The 20,003-nt window shown below is 35.2% G+C and overlaps 1 protein-coding gene across 1 annotated transcript in view; it reads right to left on the bottom strand.

Moving 5' to 3' along the window:
- Window positions 1–17,392, bottom strand: part of LOC149531499 (WAS/WASL-interacting family protein) — a 58,455-nt gene extending 41,063 nt beyond the window's left edge. The window contains exons 1-2 of the mRNA XM_089811966.1: window positions 17,212–17,392; window positions 16,995–17,108 (exon numbers count right to left, since the gene is read on the bottom strand). Of these exons, the coding sequence (XP_089668092.1) occupies window positions 16,995–17,108; window positions 17,212–17,260 (163 nt within the window). The 5' untranslated portion in view covers window positions 17,261–17,392. The remainder of the gene's footprint in view (window positions 1–16,994; window positions 17,109–17,211) is intronic.
- Between the last annotated feature and the right edge of the window lie 2,611 nt (window positions 17,393–20,003).

Below are 20,003 nucleotides of genomic sequence, written 5' to 3'. Positions count from 1 at the left end.
ACATTATCTGGCACTAGGAGGGCTGAATGATTTTCATTCTTGGATCAACTTGGAAATTCGGAGCAGAGATTGACGAGGAATGAAAAGCTAGATTTGAGATGACAGATCTCTTTTAAAAGTGAAAATCAAAAAATCAAAAAATTAAAATAAAAAAAAATTCAAAAGGGGAAGGTTTCTCAATGGACAGACAGGTAGACGTTCTTCCCATTTGGTTTGATTTGAACAAAAGATTACCTCCATTGGATTTGTCTCAACTTGCTACATCAGGGAAGTGTAGGATACATAGTACTACAGATCATGAGGAGCTGGATTGTTTGGTGTTTCTCTTAAGAGTGGACTTGGCATTAAGAGGAAAATTTTCTTTTTCACAAATACATGAGCCTGCGGTTCTTGTCAATTCAGAGAAAGACTTTCTTGTTTTTAAAGAAGATATCAATAGGGAACCAAAAAACATATGTGAAAGAAGTTCTTGTTGCCGTGTACATAGTCTCTCACATTCAGAGTCTACTTGCCCATCTTGCCAAGACACCATTGACTTGGTCAAGTTTCAATTGGGTTGGTATGAGGAAATATCATTGGGAAGTGGTAAACATTTCTTTCAGCTTTTAAGTTGGACGCCAAAGAATGAAGAAGGTAAGATTTATCAAGATGATATAGTTGATTCTAATGTTCAAGATAACCAAGTGGATGAACCTTCACACACTATATCGCAAGGTGGAGAGGTTGACAAGAAAATCAAGGAAACAATTGAATTTATCCAAGAGAGAGAAAGGATGGTAGGTAAAGGTCAACAGAGGAAGACACATGAAGATCTACAAATGGAACATCGAAAGGTGGACGAAATGGAAATCTTTGGTGAGCCTTCATGCATAATTCGAGAGGTGACTCTTGAGGATGGGTTGCAAGAAGTTTCAAATATCCTTAAAGAGGAAGATAATCAAGTGGGTGAGTTGAACAAGGAATTACAAGATATCACAAGAGAGTTCAAATATGAGAAAAATATTGATAAACCAATACAAGGCGCTATCTCCACCACATTCTTTGGGGGGATGCTTGAAGATCCTATGGAAGAAATACAAAAGGAGTCTTTGCCCGAAGCCTTTCAAAGTGATCAAGCTGTTGCAAGTAGCATGATTCACCATCAACTTCGACCTCCAAAAATTTTGCCACTTGAAACGGAAGTTTATGGGCAACTCACAAAGTTGTATGATGGTTCTCCTATCAGTCTTGAAGGTGCTATGTTTAATGAGAGTTTACATAAAGAATTGCAAGATGTTCCTAAAGAGAGTTCAAATAGAAATTATATACTAGATGATGAAGCTCCTATTGGTAAGGATATGCAAGGATTGTTAAGTGGTGATCAAGTTGCTCCCATAGAAAGAGAAAACAAAGAACAATTTGGGTTGATGCTGCAGTAGGATATTATGCTCGAGCAATTTGGAGAGGTGTTTGATGGGGAGAATATCAAGGAATCCTTAATTTTTAAGGATGCACTTGAGGAGATTCACAAGGATGCATGGTTCATGTTTCACAAGGACAAGCCCCCTAGAAGGATGTTTCAAGGCCTTGACTTCACAACTGACCCTGCCTTGATCACTCACGGGTTTGGTGTTGATGCTATTGGGATGGTTCACCACGAACCTCGACTTCTTAAGGCCATCGAGAATTTGCAGGTTCCATTCGAATTTGAGTCATGCAAGGTTGTTTCTTTCCCTGCTCTTAAAGATGAAAGGTTTGAAAGTTTTTATTTTGATTATGGAAATTTTGGAGAAACAACTTGTATTTGGATTAATCGTGGACCCTATGAGTTTCCTCAATTGTTGATCTTGCATTATAATTTTCTAGAGTTTGAGTTTGAGGTGACAATTTTTTTTTCAGAGTACAAGGATGAGTTTGCGAGTTTGAGAACTATCACCCAAACCTTGTTACTTTTGAACATCCTGAGAAACCATGTTAGATCCAATGTATATATTAGATCGGTTAGTGTTGTCCCATTAGAGTCTTGTACATAGTTAGGGTAGGTTTGTCTTGGACCATTTGGTTCAGGAGAATAGTTTAGTTTCCTTTCAGTTGGGTAGATTAAAGTTTCTTTTTCGATTGGTGAGAGTAGTTTTCTCTCAGTTGTTTAGTTTAGATGTTATGAGGGAGCTCGAGCTTAATTTGCATCAAGTCATTTGACTTGAAATTTTTTTAGCTTCCCTCCATTGGAAAGCAGTTTTGGTTTTTGGGCCTTTACAGGAGCAAAAGGGAGTCCATGTTATCACTCGTGGGCAAGGTGTGTAGATTTTACATTTTAGTGACAAAACGAAGTCCATCTGGTTCATTTCTTGAATATATTTGACGAGGTTCAAAGGTCAAAGGATGTGCTCAATTGTTGGTCTATGGTAGGACTTGTACTAAATTTGGGTCGAAGTCGATAGAGGTTCTTGAGTTATCTCTGGCATGGTTACAACATTCTACTCACACTTAATTGCTCTGAGTTCTTGATGTCTTGAAGTGAAATTGGACTTAGTAAAATCATACACCTGCTTCAGCGCCACTGTGGTCTTCCAAACCCTCTGCAAGCTTCATTGCCTACAAACGAAACAAAAGATTGAAAAGAAAAGAAAAAAGAGAAAATGTCATGGGAAAAGAGAAAAAGTAGTATCAAAGTGAAAATAAAAAGGAAATTTGGTTCAAGGGTGTGCAATCATCTCTATCGGTGCTATAAAAATAATCACTAAAGATAGAACCATGATTGTGGTGCCACAGCGATAAATCCATCAGGGCTATAGACACCTGGATGGCAGCGCGGCTCTATCCAAGTTGCTTTTGAAGTAAGGATATTATAATAACTAAGTTTAATGGATCTGAGAGAGTATCAAGTTCTCGTCGAGCGGGGAATAAATCATTTGCACACACGTGGGTAACTTATGGTCAGAATGCTTAGGATCAACTTGAGAGTTCTTTCCCTTGTTGAGTGCTTGTTCTTAAGTAGATTTTTGAATAGGCCATCCTAAGATTTTTGTTCTAAGTTACTTATTTCTTGAAATGTTCAGGAACATTTCTTTGGGTTGATGCTAGATGTTGTGAGATTTTCACACCATCACACCAAATTTTTGGGGACCCCCTTTTTTTATCGCCTTGGCAAACTTTTGAGTTGTCCAAAAAATTTGAATTGATTAAGTGATAGGACACCTACAGGCCAAAGGGAAGAAAGCATTAGATTTATTTTCACCCGCTTTCAACTTGATTTTCCAGAACAACCAATTTCATCCTTAGGCCGGACAAAATTTCAAACAGCAACACTTGGCAGGATAAAATTGTAAATTTTGTACTTAGAGGATTTTTTTTGAAAATTTGGATGTAATTGTATAAAGTTTGATAATTTTCAAAAAAGTGAAATTTTGTTAGACCTGAGTTTTTGGAAAATCCTGAATTTCTTTGGTGAAAAAAATTTCTTTTGTGAAGATGAAATCAAATTGCAAAATTGATTTTAGACTCTAGAAATGATTTTTATTTTTTGTCAAAAAAAAAATTTAATTACTTGGCAAAATCAATTTGAATTAAATTGCAAAAAATTGGCTTTTAATGGATTAAAATTGCCTTGAAAATTTTTAAGTCTTTAGTAATTTAATATTGAAAAAATGGCTTTTGGTTAGCCAAAATCCGATTTTAATGACATATTAATTAATAAATCATCATTAAATGGAAATATTTAGCATCTCCAAGGCATTATTTACTTTCTTTTTGCAATTTTGGTCTAGTTGGCAATTTTTTAAAGTAAATTTCATCTTGGCAAAGTTAATTTTTAGCTAAGCATTTAATTGGGGGCCATGTCTTGTGTTCTAATTTATTTATTTTTTGCTCCCACGGTCCCAGTTGGCCAACTAGGGAGGATGAGCAAGTTGGGTATAAGAGGAAACTCTTTCCCCTCATTTCCTCATTCCTCACTCCTCCTCTTTGGTGCTTAGGCGATTTTTGACTTAGAGCAAATTTCTTCTCCTTTAGGCGATTTTGAAAGGGCAAATTGGCATTCTTTTTTGGTGATTTTTCTTCATGGTAGAGATCTCCTATCTTTGGCAATTTTCTTTGTGAAGCAGATCTGCACTTTATATTGGCAATTTTTCATGATTAAAGGGCAAAATTCTCATGCATGGCGGCTTCTCTAGGGCAGATCTGAAACTTTCCATTGGTAGGCGATTTTTTTTGCAAAGTCTGATTTTGCTAAGGAGCTACGATTTCTACCCTAATTTGGGCGATTTTATTTGGAAGAGATTGTGATCAAAGGTCTGATTTTTTGGGCAAATGGAGGGCAATTCTGAGAGCACTAAATTTTGATTTTTTTCTAGCTAGAGCCTCAAGATTTGCAAGGGGTTTGAAATTCTCAAACTCTGATCCTAAATTCCAAAAGAAGATCCAGCTATTGGTAAAGGTAATTTCAAATCATTTAGAGTTGAAAGGGGTCCTTAAGTTGATTTCCTTCTTTCGTTCTTCTCTAGATATTGTTTCCCTTGGTTCCTCTTGCATTCATTATCCACCACTTCACCATCCTATCATAGATTGACAAGATGATAGATGTTAGTGCAAGCAAGAATCCTAAGCGAACAAAAACTAAGAAAGACAAAGAGGATATGATGCCCAAAACAACTTTCTTCTCAAAAATGAAGCAAATAACCAATACCAATGTCGAAACAATAAATATGCTACAAATAAAGGACAGACTAAAGGAAGGACAATCCCCCTTAGCAAAGAAGATATACAGAAGGCAGTTGCACAGCACAACCCAAACGTCGACACTTCCAATTCAACCATGATGAGCGACGTTGGGGTGGCACTTGATTTTGAAGACATAAGAGAACAAGATATTAATGAGACAAGACTTGGATCAAGATTGGATGAGTTAGGAAAGGTTGCTATCAAGAAGAAACATTTGAACACCCTTTCCTCCCTAAATGCCTTTTATCGGATTTGCAAAAGAGTATGAGAAGGATCATGAGAAGACACTACAAGCAGCAAGCAGTGTGATGAAATCGGCGAACCTCAAAATAAAGCACACACCTTGTCCTCCCATGGAAGAAGTCAATGAAAGGCTACCTAAGTTCATTGCCTTAGCTAAAAGAATGAAAGAAAAAGCGAGTGTTATATTAGAAGATCATTTGATGTAAGCCCAAGTGGCGATTTCTCTTTCTTCGAGGATAGGACAAGTGTCTAATTCCGATTGGCCACCATTTTGGTGCCTTCTCATTGGTTGCCACTTTTCTACTTTTTTCATTGGTCCATTGACAAAGTGGCATCTCCTCATTGGCCGATGGGGTGGCAACCCTAATTAAGGTTTCTAGGATTCAATCTGAATCGTCAGTTTTGCCTTTTGATCTCTACCATCGATTATAATTTTGACCTCTATGTAAGGCCATTTTGCTCTCATTTGTGGGGGAGTTATGTTGGAGAATTGTTGCCAAAATACTATCAAAGTTGTTCTCTATTCATTGTTGTGGCTTGCATGGTGGATAATAGATATACATGATCATTTTGGTGTATTGCATGGTTCTTCCCATCTCTCAAATTAAAGTAGGATTTCATTTCACATTGTTAGAGTAGAAGTAGATGGCTAATTGTATGGTGATGTTAGTGAATGTTTCATAGGGATCTACAACTAGGCCACTAGCATCTTAGCCACTGGTTAGGGAGCCTTGTGTGGTAAAGTAGTTCTCTTTTCCTTTGAATCATTGCATCTATGGAGGTGGAGCCACTGGTAAGCTTTCATTAGATTTGATCCCCGTCCATTTGTTAATCTTTCCATTCATAGAAGCAGAATAGTGAGTAGTTGAGTAGTCAAATTTCGCTCTAAGAAAGTTAGGAAGGTAGAAGCCATTAGAAGCATTATTGCCTCCTCCTCGCGCAATCAACATTATCTGGTGCTACATCCTCCACCATCACTATCACCATCAACATCACCTGGCACTCATACAAAATCATCACCATCTCACCAAAAAACCCAAGTTATCCTTGAATGAATAACGCAAGGCCGCCTACGTGATTACCAGCAAATCACATCGATATACTGAGTTAGTATCCACAGGTGTCAGGAACATTGGAGTTATTGTCATGTCTTATGAGTATTAACTTTTCAAGAGAGGAATTGTGTGTTTGATACTCCGTATCAAGTATTCAATTGCTAATATGTTATGTAGTGGTACAGAAACTCACATCAACAGTGAGGAAATGTGATTAAAGACAAATTGAAACACATGTTGTCATATGTGATGAGGAGTAATAGACGACAACACCAATCATCTTTTGACTGTCTTTTACAAATATTAATATTATTAATATTGACGACAACATTAATAATATTAATATCATTAAAAGAAGAAAAGGCCACACAAGCAATTGAGAAATAGTAATGAGGTCTATCACTAAAATTTAAGATGGCAAAGACGATTCACAAATTCTGGTGGCTAGCTTATTTTACAGACCACCTCAAAATGGGATAAAAAATAAATCATCGAATAAAAAATAAGGGTAAACTCGGTCCTCTCATATAAGCTCCCATCGCACGCAATGACCAACGAATTTGTAGGTACGGTCCATGTGGAGTAGTAATAGGATATTGCTAACATAACGCAATACTCGACAAATGGAGTCCATTATTGGCTGGTGTGACCTATCACAGCTACATGCCTTAGCTTCTTGGATACACTCAGAAAGTTATATTATTATTGATAATATATATAAATATATAATCAAAGTCAAAGAAATCATCCATTCAAGAAATCGCATTTGACATGGAAATCGTGCCAAGGAAAGTGTTTCTCGTGTGAACTGTGATAGATATATGTGTTGAGGTTTCCAGAATACGAGGAGGCTACAGTATGGTGGTTAACAATAACAAGGTTAAAACATTAATCAAGTGAGATGGAACAATATAATTGAAAGGTTCGAATGTATTCAATATAACTAAAGATGACCATAAAATATAACTGTTGCACAGGGATACAGTCGGTGGATTTTTATGACAATAACATACCGGCCATATTGATGGCCTACACATGGAGGAATAATTACCACTTAGATGATGACATGGACATAGGGAAAGAGATAAAGTTTAGTGAGCAATACATGTAGATAAGAACTGAGAAGACAATCTATGAACAACATTGCATAACTCATAAATGGGAGTTACAAAAGATAAAAATATATTAAGAACAATAATGTTGAATCACGAACAACAGTGTCATAGAACAATGTATGGTGAAGGGTTTTGACGATAGCTCACTCATATTTTGGAGATGACATTAAAAGGATGAATCCTAGTATGCAATCAATTAAGATGATAATTGAAAGCCAATCTTTATGCTTAGAGAGTGCGTGAATATGGCAAACTGAATTGGCAAATATTATAATTATAAGAAGAGAGACGTCTAAATTTTTTAAAATGTAAATAAGAAGATATATCAAACATAAAGCCTTCCATGACAGCGGGCATATAAACGTTAAGGTAATGTTGAGGTAAGTATTATTTATCTACATCTCTATGAATTTGTTATTTAAGTGGATTTTAGATTATTAAATATATTTGGAGAAAACATGGAAAAATACATATATTAAATATATGTATATATACTCAAAGTATACATTTAAATTAGATATTCATTTACTCTATTTGAATAATTAAATATTATTAAGTTGAATTATTATCGAGTATAGAATTACTTTCCAAAAAATAAAAAATAAAAATTAATAGAGATAAAGGTTGATATCATTCATAGATGATTGTCTCTCATTAGACTTGATAGTGATTGAGAACTCCATAAAATGAAGTATGTGGGAAACTGACATTGTGAGGGGGAAATAATAGTCAATGTTCCATTCCCACTTTAACCTTATTTAGAGGGGAGATGTTCTATTCTCAAATAAAAATGTTTAAAATATAGATTAAAATACATATTGAAATGATCTTATTAATTATCCTTGAGTATTTTGTTTATCTAATCTTTGTAATATCTCGCTTACTTGTTTTTCTGTACAAGCATTTACCTTGATCTTTTCCTCCGAGAATGTTCTTGTAGGAAAAGGAGTATTAATATCAGATTCAGAGAAAGTCTAATACCTTGTTAAAGGGAAGTTTATTTTAGAAGCTTAGAAGGTTTATGTTTAGAAGGATTCTGACACATTGGTTAGAGGGAGCAAATAAAGGATATGGTTTCATCAACCGTCAGAGGGAGTAAACAAATGTTGTGATGGAATCTTCAGTGATCGATAAATTGTAACAGTGAAGAGGACTGAAATTCATGCAACTATGTGAATGAGCCTACCTCTTGTGTACATCATAAGAAAGTTGTGACTTTAATTAAACTATCTATGAGTCTCTCTTTGATAAATGAAACTTGACATATGAGTTGTAGAGTCATTCAAGTAACACAATCATACTCAATCATGATATTGGCGTATTGTGGACGACTTTGTGTTTGCTTCTACTATTAAGCTTAATGAGTGTTTGGATCTTCAATGGATGAAAAGAGCAAGTTGGAACTTAGAAATGAGTTGTCATATTTGATACCAAAAATTTCAACAATATAAGAACAAGTGGAAATTTTACATTGTGGGGGGGAATAATAGTCAATGTTCCATTCCCACTTGAACCTTATTTAGAGGGGAGATGTTCAATTCTCAAATAATCTAAATGGAAATTTCTGAATCTTCATGTAGAAATAAGTATTTGTATCTTTTACATTTATCTACTCTTTGTAGTCTCTCTCTTATATGCAATTCTTTACATACTATAAGGATTATTTGTTTTGATCTTTTCCTTTATGTTTGAGGATATCCTTACAGGAAAAGAAGGTTGGTACTTCACATATGCTACCAAATATTGTGTAGAATAAATCTAATGATAGTAGTTCCAAAGACCCTGATGATTAAGATAGATAAAGTGAGGCTCTTGAAGAAAACATCTTTGATGATTAAGATTATGAAATTCTTCTACATTAAGAGGCAGTATGACACTTCTTCGAAGGCAATGTTGGAGTTTAGAAGTTTGATACTCAGAAGGAGTCTAGAAATACATGTGGGTGACTGCATGATGTGATGGGCCTACTCTTATGTATATCATGAGGAAGTGATGAATTATTACCAGAAAATTAGACAATTGATTCAGAGTGAGTTTGACAAGCATCCTTGGGTGAAGAGAATTTCTAAGGAAGTAACTAGAGGACCTGACTTCCCAAGATCGATGTTCAGAGGGAGAAATTTTGAGATGCAATTCTTTGTGGATAACATCTTTTCTATGAGGAGAAGTTCTAAGGGAAATCCTGTATATTACAGTCTCCTCTATGAGAGAAGTATAAGATGAAAACCCTTTGTACCACCCTCTGATTTGGTTCATGGTGGTTACTATTTCACATATGATATGTACTGAAAGGTGACAATCTTTCATTGACATATATAAACAGAAGATAACCATTATAAGATGATGTTCTTGTAAATGGTAGATCTATTACCATGGTTCTTTGGGCCAGATTTTGCCGGACACCATGATAACACACAAACAAAAGGTAATTGTTTTTAAGGTGACGATCTTGCAAATGATAGGCATGTTATAATGGACATCTCTATATATTGCTTCGAGCAATTAGAGATCATAGATAACAAACAAACAGAAGGTAATTGTTCGTAAAATGACGATCTTGCAAATGATAGGCCTATTATCATGGACATCACTAGACATTGCTTCAGGCAATTAGAGATCATAGATAACATTTTCATTATTACTCTAGATATTGTTTCAGACAATTAGAGATCATAATATATGTTATAATAATGTTTATAACATTGTGATTGTAGTTATTTGACAAGTCACTATTTCAGAGTGTTAAAATCAAATAATATGTTGTGTATAGATATCCTTGATTTTGATGTCTCATAAAATGTTTTTGTTACTTCTCCCTTGCTAAGAGGGAGTGTTGAAGTATAGCATCAATCGAAGTGATATACTCATTACATTGACTATTTGTATTCATGATTTATATGAATATTGTTTTATGTCTCATATTCTAATAAGAATATATATATATAGACACACACACACACACATATGAGTGTATGTATATCTATGACTTACATAAACTACAGGACATGACTTTGTTGTAGCCTCTATTGGATTGATTTTATTAAAGCTACCTCATTAATGATAAATTGTCCTTAAGCTAGGTATCTTATATATATAATATATATTATATATGTAATATAATATATATTATATATTATGCATTATATATCTTATATATATAATATATATATGATATATGTAATATAATATGTATTATATATATTATGCATTATATATTATTATATAATAATATAATAAAATAATATTATATTACATATATAGTTAATATATTAATATTATACATATGTTAAAGATGAGTTATGCATATAGTTATTTATAAATTAAATAGTGATTAACTATAGAGACATGCCTCTTCATGTCTCTTGAAGAGACATGTCTCCTCCTGTCATATTATACATATATGAGATCCAAATCTGCATTTGGAAATCATTAATTACAATGGCACCATAAGTACATTTGCAAAAACGATCTTAAGTTACTTTAACAAGCCTAAGCCCCCCTTTTCATGGATGCTTAACTTATATCATTAAATGTGCATTGTTCATTATGAGGTGTTCATTATGATATGAAAATTCTTTACATAACCCTTAGAAGATTGCACCAGCTCTTGCAGAGTTCTAGTTGATCTTAGCGAAGCAGATCTTGGCTATTGGGAGTTTGTCCATTATAGCACTATCTATTGATAGCATTGCTCTTAGGAGTAGATTTAGATCCTTCTAACCCTTTCGCCTTTAATTCCAGTTCAATTCAGCTGTGTCATTCAAAGAAGAAGCATCACAAGATTGAAATATTTGATGAAGAAGTTTCAGTCAGCATTGCAAAATAAGCGAAGAACAATTCAAACATAAGTCCCTTTGTGATACCAGCATATCACATTAACCATTGAGCTTATCCACAAGTCATTACCTCACAGAAAAGAACCTTGGAGTCGCTTGTATGATCTTTCGCAATCTTAGCATACAATGGATTTTGCTTAAGAGAAGATAAGATACCTTGGTATTTTGTTTTGTTTTGTTGTTTGTGCAGTCATAAAACACACATCAATAGGTATGAAGGGTTATTTGACTCTCTTTCTTTTAGGTCCTTATTTGGTTGCTACTTTCTTTCCTTACTAGGGACAACCCTCATTTCAACGTCACAAAAATCTTTAAAAGAAATGTCCCTCCAATTCGGGATCAATTCTAATGTATGCCTCTACAATCTTGTCAATATTATTTATAGGTGGTGTGTTTGTTTCTTCCTCTTCCATATGCTCCTCCCTAGGTAGCAAAGGGATTCTATAGGGTCTAGGCTTAGTTCCCTAGGAGAGCTATTAGTGTTTGCATAGTGGTTGGAGTTTGTATCCATACTGTTGTTACTCATATTTTGAATGACTTGGAGGAGTTGGTTGGTCCTTTCATTTTTCTCCCTAAGAGCTTGTGTGGTTTGGGTTGTTTATTCCATAAAAGCCCTCAACTCACTGCACATATTTTCTTCTTCTCTCCCACACCCTTTGAGCCCTTGACTTTGTTTGTATCAATTATCTTCTATGGAAAGAAGCTTTGATACCAGTTGTAATGTCCCCAACTAGGAGGCTATTAATTTCCAATATTAAATATACATTACTATATAACTAAATCAAAAGAATTTAAAGAACAGCTAATAATCCATAGTGCATTTGGTAGATGACATTCCAAACCCACATCCTTCCATCTCTTCAAACTTAAACCTGGGGAGAAAAGAAAGTATTTGACATAGGACACTCAAATACCAATTACCAAGTGGATTAACTCAAAGTTTCTAAAGCACATTCCCACCCATCTTGGTACAATGTCGTCAAGGGTTTTTGATACACATGCCTTAGTTTATCTTGGGATTCATTCATCTTGTGAGGAGTTATTCCCCAATCGTTTCCTAAAATCTCTCATCCTCAAAAGGAGGTCTAACAAGAGACTAAGGGCTAAGATATGAATATACAACTAGCAATATAATATTAATAATGTGTGTGTGTGTGTGTGTATTTCTGATTTATTACTATAGGCTGATATTTATAACATTTATAGAATAGAACTATAAATTGAGTTGAGTTAAGAACTTATATTCTGATGCAATATGTACAGAGCATACACCATATAGATTTATATCTGCTCACAACCAATGAAAAATTACTTACTGTTTTGTATAACCCATTCTGAAATCTCTTTACTTCTCAAAAAGATGATTTTCTTATTTGATGCCTCCAATGAATGCGTAGCATGTCTTCTTATATCTTATGGATAGACAAGTGACATATCCTATGACCATACAACTTTGTCATCACTAATTGCATCTTTTTGTTAATCTTGTATTTATCAATTAGATTGGAATTATAAATTGCAGTCCTTAATGAATGTGTCTCTTGAAGTATAAGTAACGTTGGGTAACATCTTTTGATTATTTCTAATAGTATCCACATAGAATCATACTTCTTCCTTCATGGCAATTACCTTTGCTGAGTGATAGGGAGGCTCTAGACTCAAATCACTATCTCAACTATTTGGTCATTTCAAGCACCACCTAAAGGCATAATCTCTTAAGATTAGAGCAGCCTAACTATTGGAAACACTCTTTCCCTAGAGCTTTCAATCAATTTACAATAGTATTCAAACTACTCCCCAGACTCATCTACATAAGTTTGAGCTACAACTTCCTAAATCCTTTCAAGACTATCTTGCAGGAGTAGAAACCTTCAAAACTCATCTAAGCACCCTTGTTCCAATCCAAAAAGACTGTTCTTCCAAGCATTCCACCATCATTTTCAAACTTAGGCAGTTTTAGGCCTATTAGGCTTTTAGGACACAATTAACTATTTGTTTTAGGTCTTTGAGATCTAGCTCAAAAACTCGGCAAATGATCCTATGATTAAATGGCCATTCGAAGTACCTATATGGAAGACCTAAAAGATTTTGCAGGTCTTGGGTCTTCAACCCTCCATACAATGCCAAGCCCTAAATTAGCCTTTTCAAGTGTAACTAGGCTTGCAATTGCTTCCTCTACTCAAAACTTAGACAAATAGATTCAACAGAGATAGTACTCTTGCCCAAGGCTTTTTCTAGCCTCTATGCATCCTTCTACATCACTAGATTTCACTTCCCAATCCACTCCTGCAAACAACAGTGTTTGCACAGTTCAAGCTCCTAGTCCAGCTATCAAAATGCTTGCCTAGGGCCTGATGGCAAAATTTAGAAACTGCACATTTTGGCAAACTTCCAACTAGAGAAGAAAGCACATGGTCTCTACTTCTATACCCCCAATGGCCGTTGGATTTCCACAGTGACTAATCAAGTTAGAGACATTTTTCCAACTCACACCCCAGAACTGCCAGAGAGTTACAGTCTGTTGTTTGAATTTTTTTTGGTAAAGCAAATCAACTAAACTATGTACATCAAAGCACACAAAGGAAGAAAATGAACTATTCTAACTATTTAAAACAAGAAAATTCCAATTCCAACCCACTATCTACAAGTTGCTCGTGTTGCAGAGCTACAGTGCACAATTTGTCAGTAAAATGCAAAGTGTTCTATATTGCAAAAAGTGCCAAATGGCTTCCAACCTTTTTACAATCGATTCAGGGACCTTATATATGTTCGATATTCATAATACACCCTCTTCGTGTGTGCCCATAACTGATTCTTGGCCGAAATGCAAAAACTTGCAAGCAATTTTGCAAAAATTCCGAAGTTGTCAATGTAACTTTTTGACAACATATGCGACTTTTGCCTTCCCAATGCATACCCCTAATCTAATGATGTAGAATGATGATTTTTGGTCCTCAATACATGTAAAACACTAAAACATGACTTCTTACCAACTTTTGTATCATTTTCACAATATGCCCAATCTTGGCATACTTGACAACTTTTTGCCAACAAAGCAATGTTTTGACAATTGAGACACGACTTGACTCAAACTCATTAAATCTCACTTAGGACATCTAATGGACTCAAAAACAATCCTTATTCCCCCATTAACCTACACAAGGCCTTGCAAGCCAAAATTTGATGGCTTTCTCACTCGAACCCCTAGGAGCTCCTGCACCATTCTCCCACAGTAAAAAGAGCTCAAGTCACAGGAGATGACAAGAGTGTAAGATCTATACCAAACTTCTTAAAATCAGTCTCAGGGACCGATGTAGCTTCAGCATCAGATGAACCTTTCCACTTAACCAGGTGTTCCATTTAAATCTTGTGCCTAGTTTTCTTGGCAACTCTGGACCCCAACACTTTCTCTGCTTGTAGCTTGGATTGAGGAGGTAATTGTTAAAAATTGGAAACTATCTCTGCAGCATTAGGAACTGCTACATCAACCTCAACTAGAACCTTTGAATGGAACTAAATCAGCTACATTAAAAAACAGGTGATAATGCTATATCTTTAGGCAAGTCAAACTTATAAGCATTGTAACCATACTTTTCCAAGATTTTGCAGGGGCCAATTCTTCTCATCTGTAGTTTATTAGGGCCCCTTTTAGGCTTGCCTTTTTTAGATGAACCATTACTAAGTCTCCCACCTGATACTGAACATCCCTCTTTTTCACACCTACTTTGTCTTTGATCCCTGTCTTTAACTATGCAGTATAATACAAAAAAGTTGATAAACCATATATATAGATGGGTAGCCACCAGGTGGAGACTCAAATGTGTAAAAAGAAACTGAGTTAAAGAGTAAAGGGAAGAATAATCAGTTGTAAAACAGAACAAGGACAGAATGAAAAACAGTCAAATCCTACATAATATTATGCTGAAAAAAAATATAACGTGGTCACAGAAAGAACTGATGAACAAAGCATATTTGTGAAGAAACATTAAGATAATGTATGCAAGCCACTAAAGCATTCACATGAGCCACCAAGAAATAAATAGAGAATATTATCAGCGTCAAGCACAAACAAATTTAGGAAAAATAAAAAGTGAAACGTGCAAATTTGTAGCAAGTCTCTAAAAATAAGAATTTTGGCCTCATTTATTTATCTGGTACTCATCTCAATCTACCAACTGCAGCATGAACAGTCCAGAGACCACAAATGCATTTAGGGCAAATAAAAAATGAAACATGTGAATTTGTAGCTATAGTCTCTAAGACTCAAAAAATTTGACCTTCTGTGAGTGATGAGCCATGATAAGAATTGTGATTAGAAATGTCAGAATTTTACATATTTAGCTCCTGCTTTGGGCTTTCCATGTGTATGGCTAACTAAACATATCTCTTCTTCTCTCTCTTCTTGCCAATGTAATTAGTAGGCAGGGACTGTAATTGAGGTGGATCAAGGATTCTACTTGAAGAATCAATGTTTAGGAAGTGTTCCCCTCATTAGCATTCTACTGATCCCGGCACTATCAAACAAAGCATTCTTTCCTGACACTAATTGGAATCGTTCCCAAGAAACATGTTTCTATGCAGCAACCTGCTGTCACCTAGAAAAAGAAACAACAACATGTGTATTGCAAAAACTTCAGTTATGGTTCTGCAAAATCTTCCACGCTGCAAATTTTGTAATGTATTAAGTGTTTCATGATGGATTGCACCTATATAATTAGCTACTCATTTGATTTGACAGCTCAAATACATGCATAACTAGTTAAAGAATAACAAATCTGCTTAACACTCCCAAATATGTAGCTCTTTCTTGGTTTTTATTGTTTTGGGATTTTTCATGTAATCTTCTTCTCATTTCCAATAGCCGATGCTCCCTAGTTATTGTTAACTAGAAGCTAGATAAACCATTTCCCACTCGTAATAGATTGTGTTGTCCATTGACATTCAAGTTGTTGCAGGATCAATGATTCAGCGCAAGAATTCAAGTTAAAGTATAACCAATGATCTTGTTACTGTTGGAGAGAATCCACATCCACACCAATGATGGGCTGGCCATAGAGGGACCAGTAGCTCAGTTTGTAAAGCACAACAACAGCAGAGAAAATGTCCTAGGTTGGAGTCGCAGTTGGTGTATATGAGCTATAACTCAGCATGTGGTATCAAATGTCAAATTAACAGCCCCAAACAGCTTCGGTGTGGCACTTAAGCTGTTCGAAATAAGCCACACCCGCTCAGACTACACAGGCTACTCCGTTGGTAGAGCACTTCAGCAGAAAATGGAAGTCTTAGGTTCAAATCCTAGAAGGTAGTTATGTAATCACCCAGATTGCACAGACTTTATATGTAATTCATAAACCTAATTGTGTACACTAGTTCATAAACCTAATTGTGTACACTACTGAGCAGGATGCTGTAACACCTATTAGCACCGCTGAAGGATCCTCGGCTGAAACTTAACTTATATGATCCAGGATCGTTACAGCCTTGGTCATTTGGCAGTAAAATCTAAGAAGAAATTATCACTGACAAGATACTGAATTCCGCGCCTAATGTTATATTAAATAAGAATGAAGATGAACGATTCCACAGATTGTGGTGTACCGTAATGGTAAGGACGTGCATTTGTATGAGAGCAACTGATGTTCAATTCGCTGCTTGGCGACAAATCTAAACAACAAATTATAGAGATCGTCGAGCAGTATAGAAAATAGGGTAGTTTAACAATAAATATGGCATGTTTGTTTCCCCAAAATTGACACGATTCATAGTCTATCACTCAAAACCGCAGTCACGCAGCCCACAGACTTGAGTGTCGAAGCTTACATAAAATAGAAAGAAAAAAACCAATGGTCCACTGTCTGAGTAAAAGATCAGTCTGGCCTTCAAACCCTAACTTTCTTTTTACAAGACAAATTAATCTTTAAAAAAAGGCAAAGAAAAGTGAACGAGAAATCCAATTGCCTCCAAAATCTCTATCAAACACTATTTTTTTCTTTTCTATATCTTTATGAATGCGATTGAACAAAAGAGCTAAAGTAAATATCGTATACCTCCAATGCCCGCATTTAGGAGAACTAAACCTGACAATAAGTACCGATAACGATAGAAAAAAGACTCCGACTGGCCTTCTGGTGTTACAGCACTGGACAGCCCTCTTCTTCCTCCTGAACCGCAAAATTCAAAACCTATTATATAGTTTAATCCATACAATCTTTAAAAAACTACGCTAGCGAAAATCTAAAACCTACATTACTTTCTTTTTCTTACGTCTAATCTCTGTTTTGGAGATGTTGGAGAAAATCTTATAGACGTTCATTTTTCTGACGGGAAATATACACACCACTCGAATCGATCTCCGTTCTGAGAGATCTTGCTACACATACGTAATCATGCTAAATAGCTGGCTTCAACAGTCATGAGAGAATCTTTGCTCTGCGCTGGCCAGGACATCTTTGCTTTCTCTCACGAATTGCTATATACAAATGCTCAAAAGCCCCTTCCCTGGTAACGGAGAAGTTAGGACTTCAGATTAATATATTATTAACAAAGAAAAATGAAACGTAAAATGCTAACACTAGGGAAGAGGAGCAAGGAGGAGGTCACCTTATGTTTGCTAACACTAGGGGAGAAAAGCAAAGGATGATCATCTTATGTACATGGGCGAAAGGATCTAGTACTTGAATGTGTTCTAATGGTTGTGGTAGGGATTCTTAATTTGATACCAATTATTTTGACAACATTGTCACAATAGTTGTGAGAGAAGTTAAAGTTGTTAGTATAATGATGACTACTCATAATTGAACGAAATGTACCCTTAATTGTAAAAGGTAATCATTGATGTGTTGCCACATCAATTGGGCAAGTATGGGTACCCTTTTTGTACAGCCATTGGTCTCACTTTTTATTTCGCTTATTTTAGACAACTTGACAAAAAGCATATTAATGTGGTATCATTACTAATGATGTGGACTTGAAACCTTAGTTATAAGAAGACAACTATTAAGTAAGTTGTAAAAAATTGGGAGTGATTTGAAATTTTCACATACAATTTTGATAAGCTCAAAATTAAGGTGTTCAAGTTCTGGGTCCTCTCCCCTATAAAGACATTCACTTATTCTACAATTTAGTCAGATAAGTTGTTTGCCTTAACAAATTATTGTGATTCAAGTACAACAACAATTGATAGATGTCATCATCTAAATGCAATATCATGAGGTACTTTGACCTATCATAAGGCACTTTGACCGAGGATAGTGACATGGCAAGGTGTGTGTAAGTTAAAATATCTATGTGGCAAACAAATAGTTACTCACCCCAAGCAAAGGATGGGCTACATTAACATCACGTCATTAAGGAACATTAGGCATCCTTTAGGATTTACGACACATCTCATACATTGCATTGCCCTAATTCCTCCTTAATAAGCAACACACGGTCATCCAACATTTCATTTCAAGTCCTAGCCACCTTTTCGGGTTTCTTTCGCATACACTCTTGAGCGTTTGTCAATTTAGTTGCTAGCAATGGATTATCTCGAGGCCATAATTGGGTGTTTCTTATGTATATCATGGAGACCTCGACATCGTTGTAGATACATGTCCATCATGCACATATTGTATGTCATCCTTGTTGTGCATGTGATGGTAAGAAGTGGTTCCATTTTCCTTTTTGTATTTTTTGTTGTGAGGGTGGTGCATGTTGTTTTGCTTCTAGTTGCATTCAATTTATTTTGGGACTTATAACCACCATTTCCTTCTCCATTGATTTTCTTGTTTAGTTTTATCCTTATGGAATGTATGCTTCTACCACCTCCTTGTTGCAAGTTGGAACGATCATCATGAAGGGTTGGAGTAGTGGAGGGAAGCTCATTCATCACACATTCAATCTAGGAGATGTTTCTTCCTCACTAAGTTTGTAATTGTTGTATTCCTAAGATTTATTGAGTTTTTTTTGTTTTTTTACAACAACATTTTTTTTCGCATCCATGTAGCTTGATTTTCTTTGGTTGTATGCTTTTCTCTATCATGTTTATGAACACTACATAATTGTGTTCATAAACACACAAAATCTTTGGAAAATTAATTATTTGTTCAAGCATTGCTCTTAATTTTTTTAACTACCCCATTTTTAACAAATATATTGTTGCTTTCTTATATTTCATTAATGACAAAAAATAATCAGTGTTTCTTTATTAGTTCTAATAAGAGATTTTTCAAATTCTATTAAAGGGGTTTTCAAGTATTCTAATAATGGGGTATTTAGTAATTATGTTCATGGGGCTTTAACTTATTCTACTAATGGAGTTTCCAATTCATCTACTAATGAGGTTTTCAATTATTCAGGCAATAGGATTTTCACTTTTTTTTTACTGGAGGTTTTCTTAGAAATAGGGAATACTGAGAAGGGGGGTGAATCAGTATTCTATAAACTTTTGTTACCAACTGGATATTATTTATTACTTTGAACCATGCATAAGAAAGTAAACAAGTAATGATGAACAGTAAGAGTAACCATGCACAAAGAGAACTCATAACACCATATTTTGTTAACTAGGGAAACCCTAGCCAAGGGAAAACCCCAATGGGAATGATGCCCACAAAGATATATATATATATATATATATATATATATATTCCTTGTTAGAGGATGGACCCTTTTAGGATTCTATAAACATGTTCAGTAGATAAGAGTCCTTGTTAGGAGACTTTTAATCCCTATTAGGAGATTCCAACCCTATTAGGATTTGTGGTACAATCTATGCAACAAGAGCTCACTGCCCAAACATGCACTTTCAGTTACAAGAAGATCTCACTGCCCAAACAAGTAATCTATCCTTTGAGTTCCTCAAGTATAGAAGTATAGATGTTGTAACTTCTTTCAACTAATCTTTGACCTCAGCTTGATCTTGGATCACAAAATTGGGTTATCAAAAACTCACTTCTGCATATGATACAAAACTTCACATTCATAACTTTCACACATAACTTTTGAATAATCTCGCAAGATGTATTTGCATAAATACCATGCCTTTTCAAAAATTGTTGCTAGGTTGGCTAAGA

This window comes from Cupressus sempervirens, chromosome 11 (genome assembly GCF_028749045.1).
Source record: "Cupressus sempervirens isolate cs-2001-9-10 chromosome 11, ASM2874904v1, whole genome shotgun sequence".
In the NCBI taxonomy this organism is placed as follows: Eukaryota; Viridiplantae; Streptophyta; class Pinopsida; order Cupressales; family Cupressaceae; genus Cupressus; species Cupressus sempervirens.
This window is presented reverse-complemented; position numbering and strand designations above follow the sequence as displayed.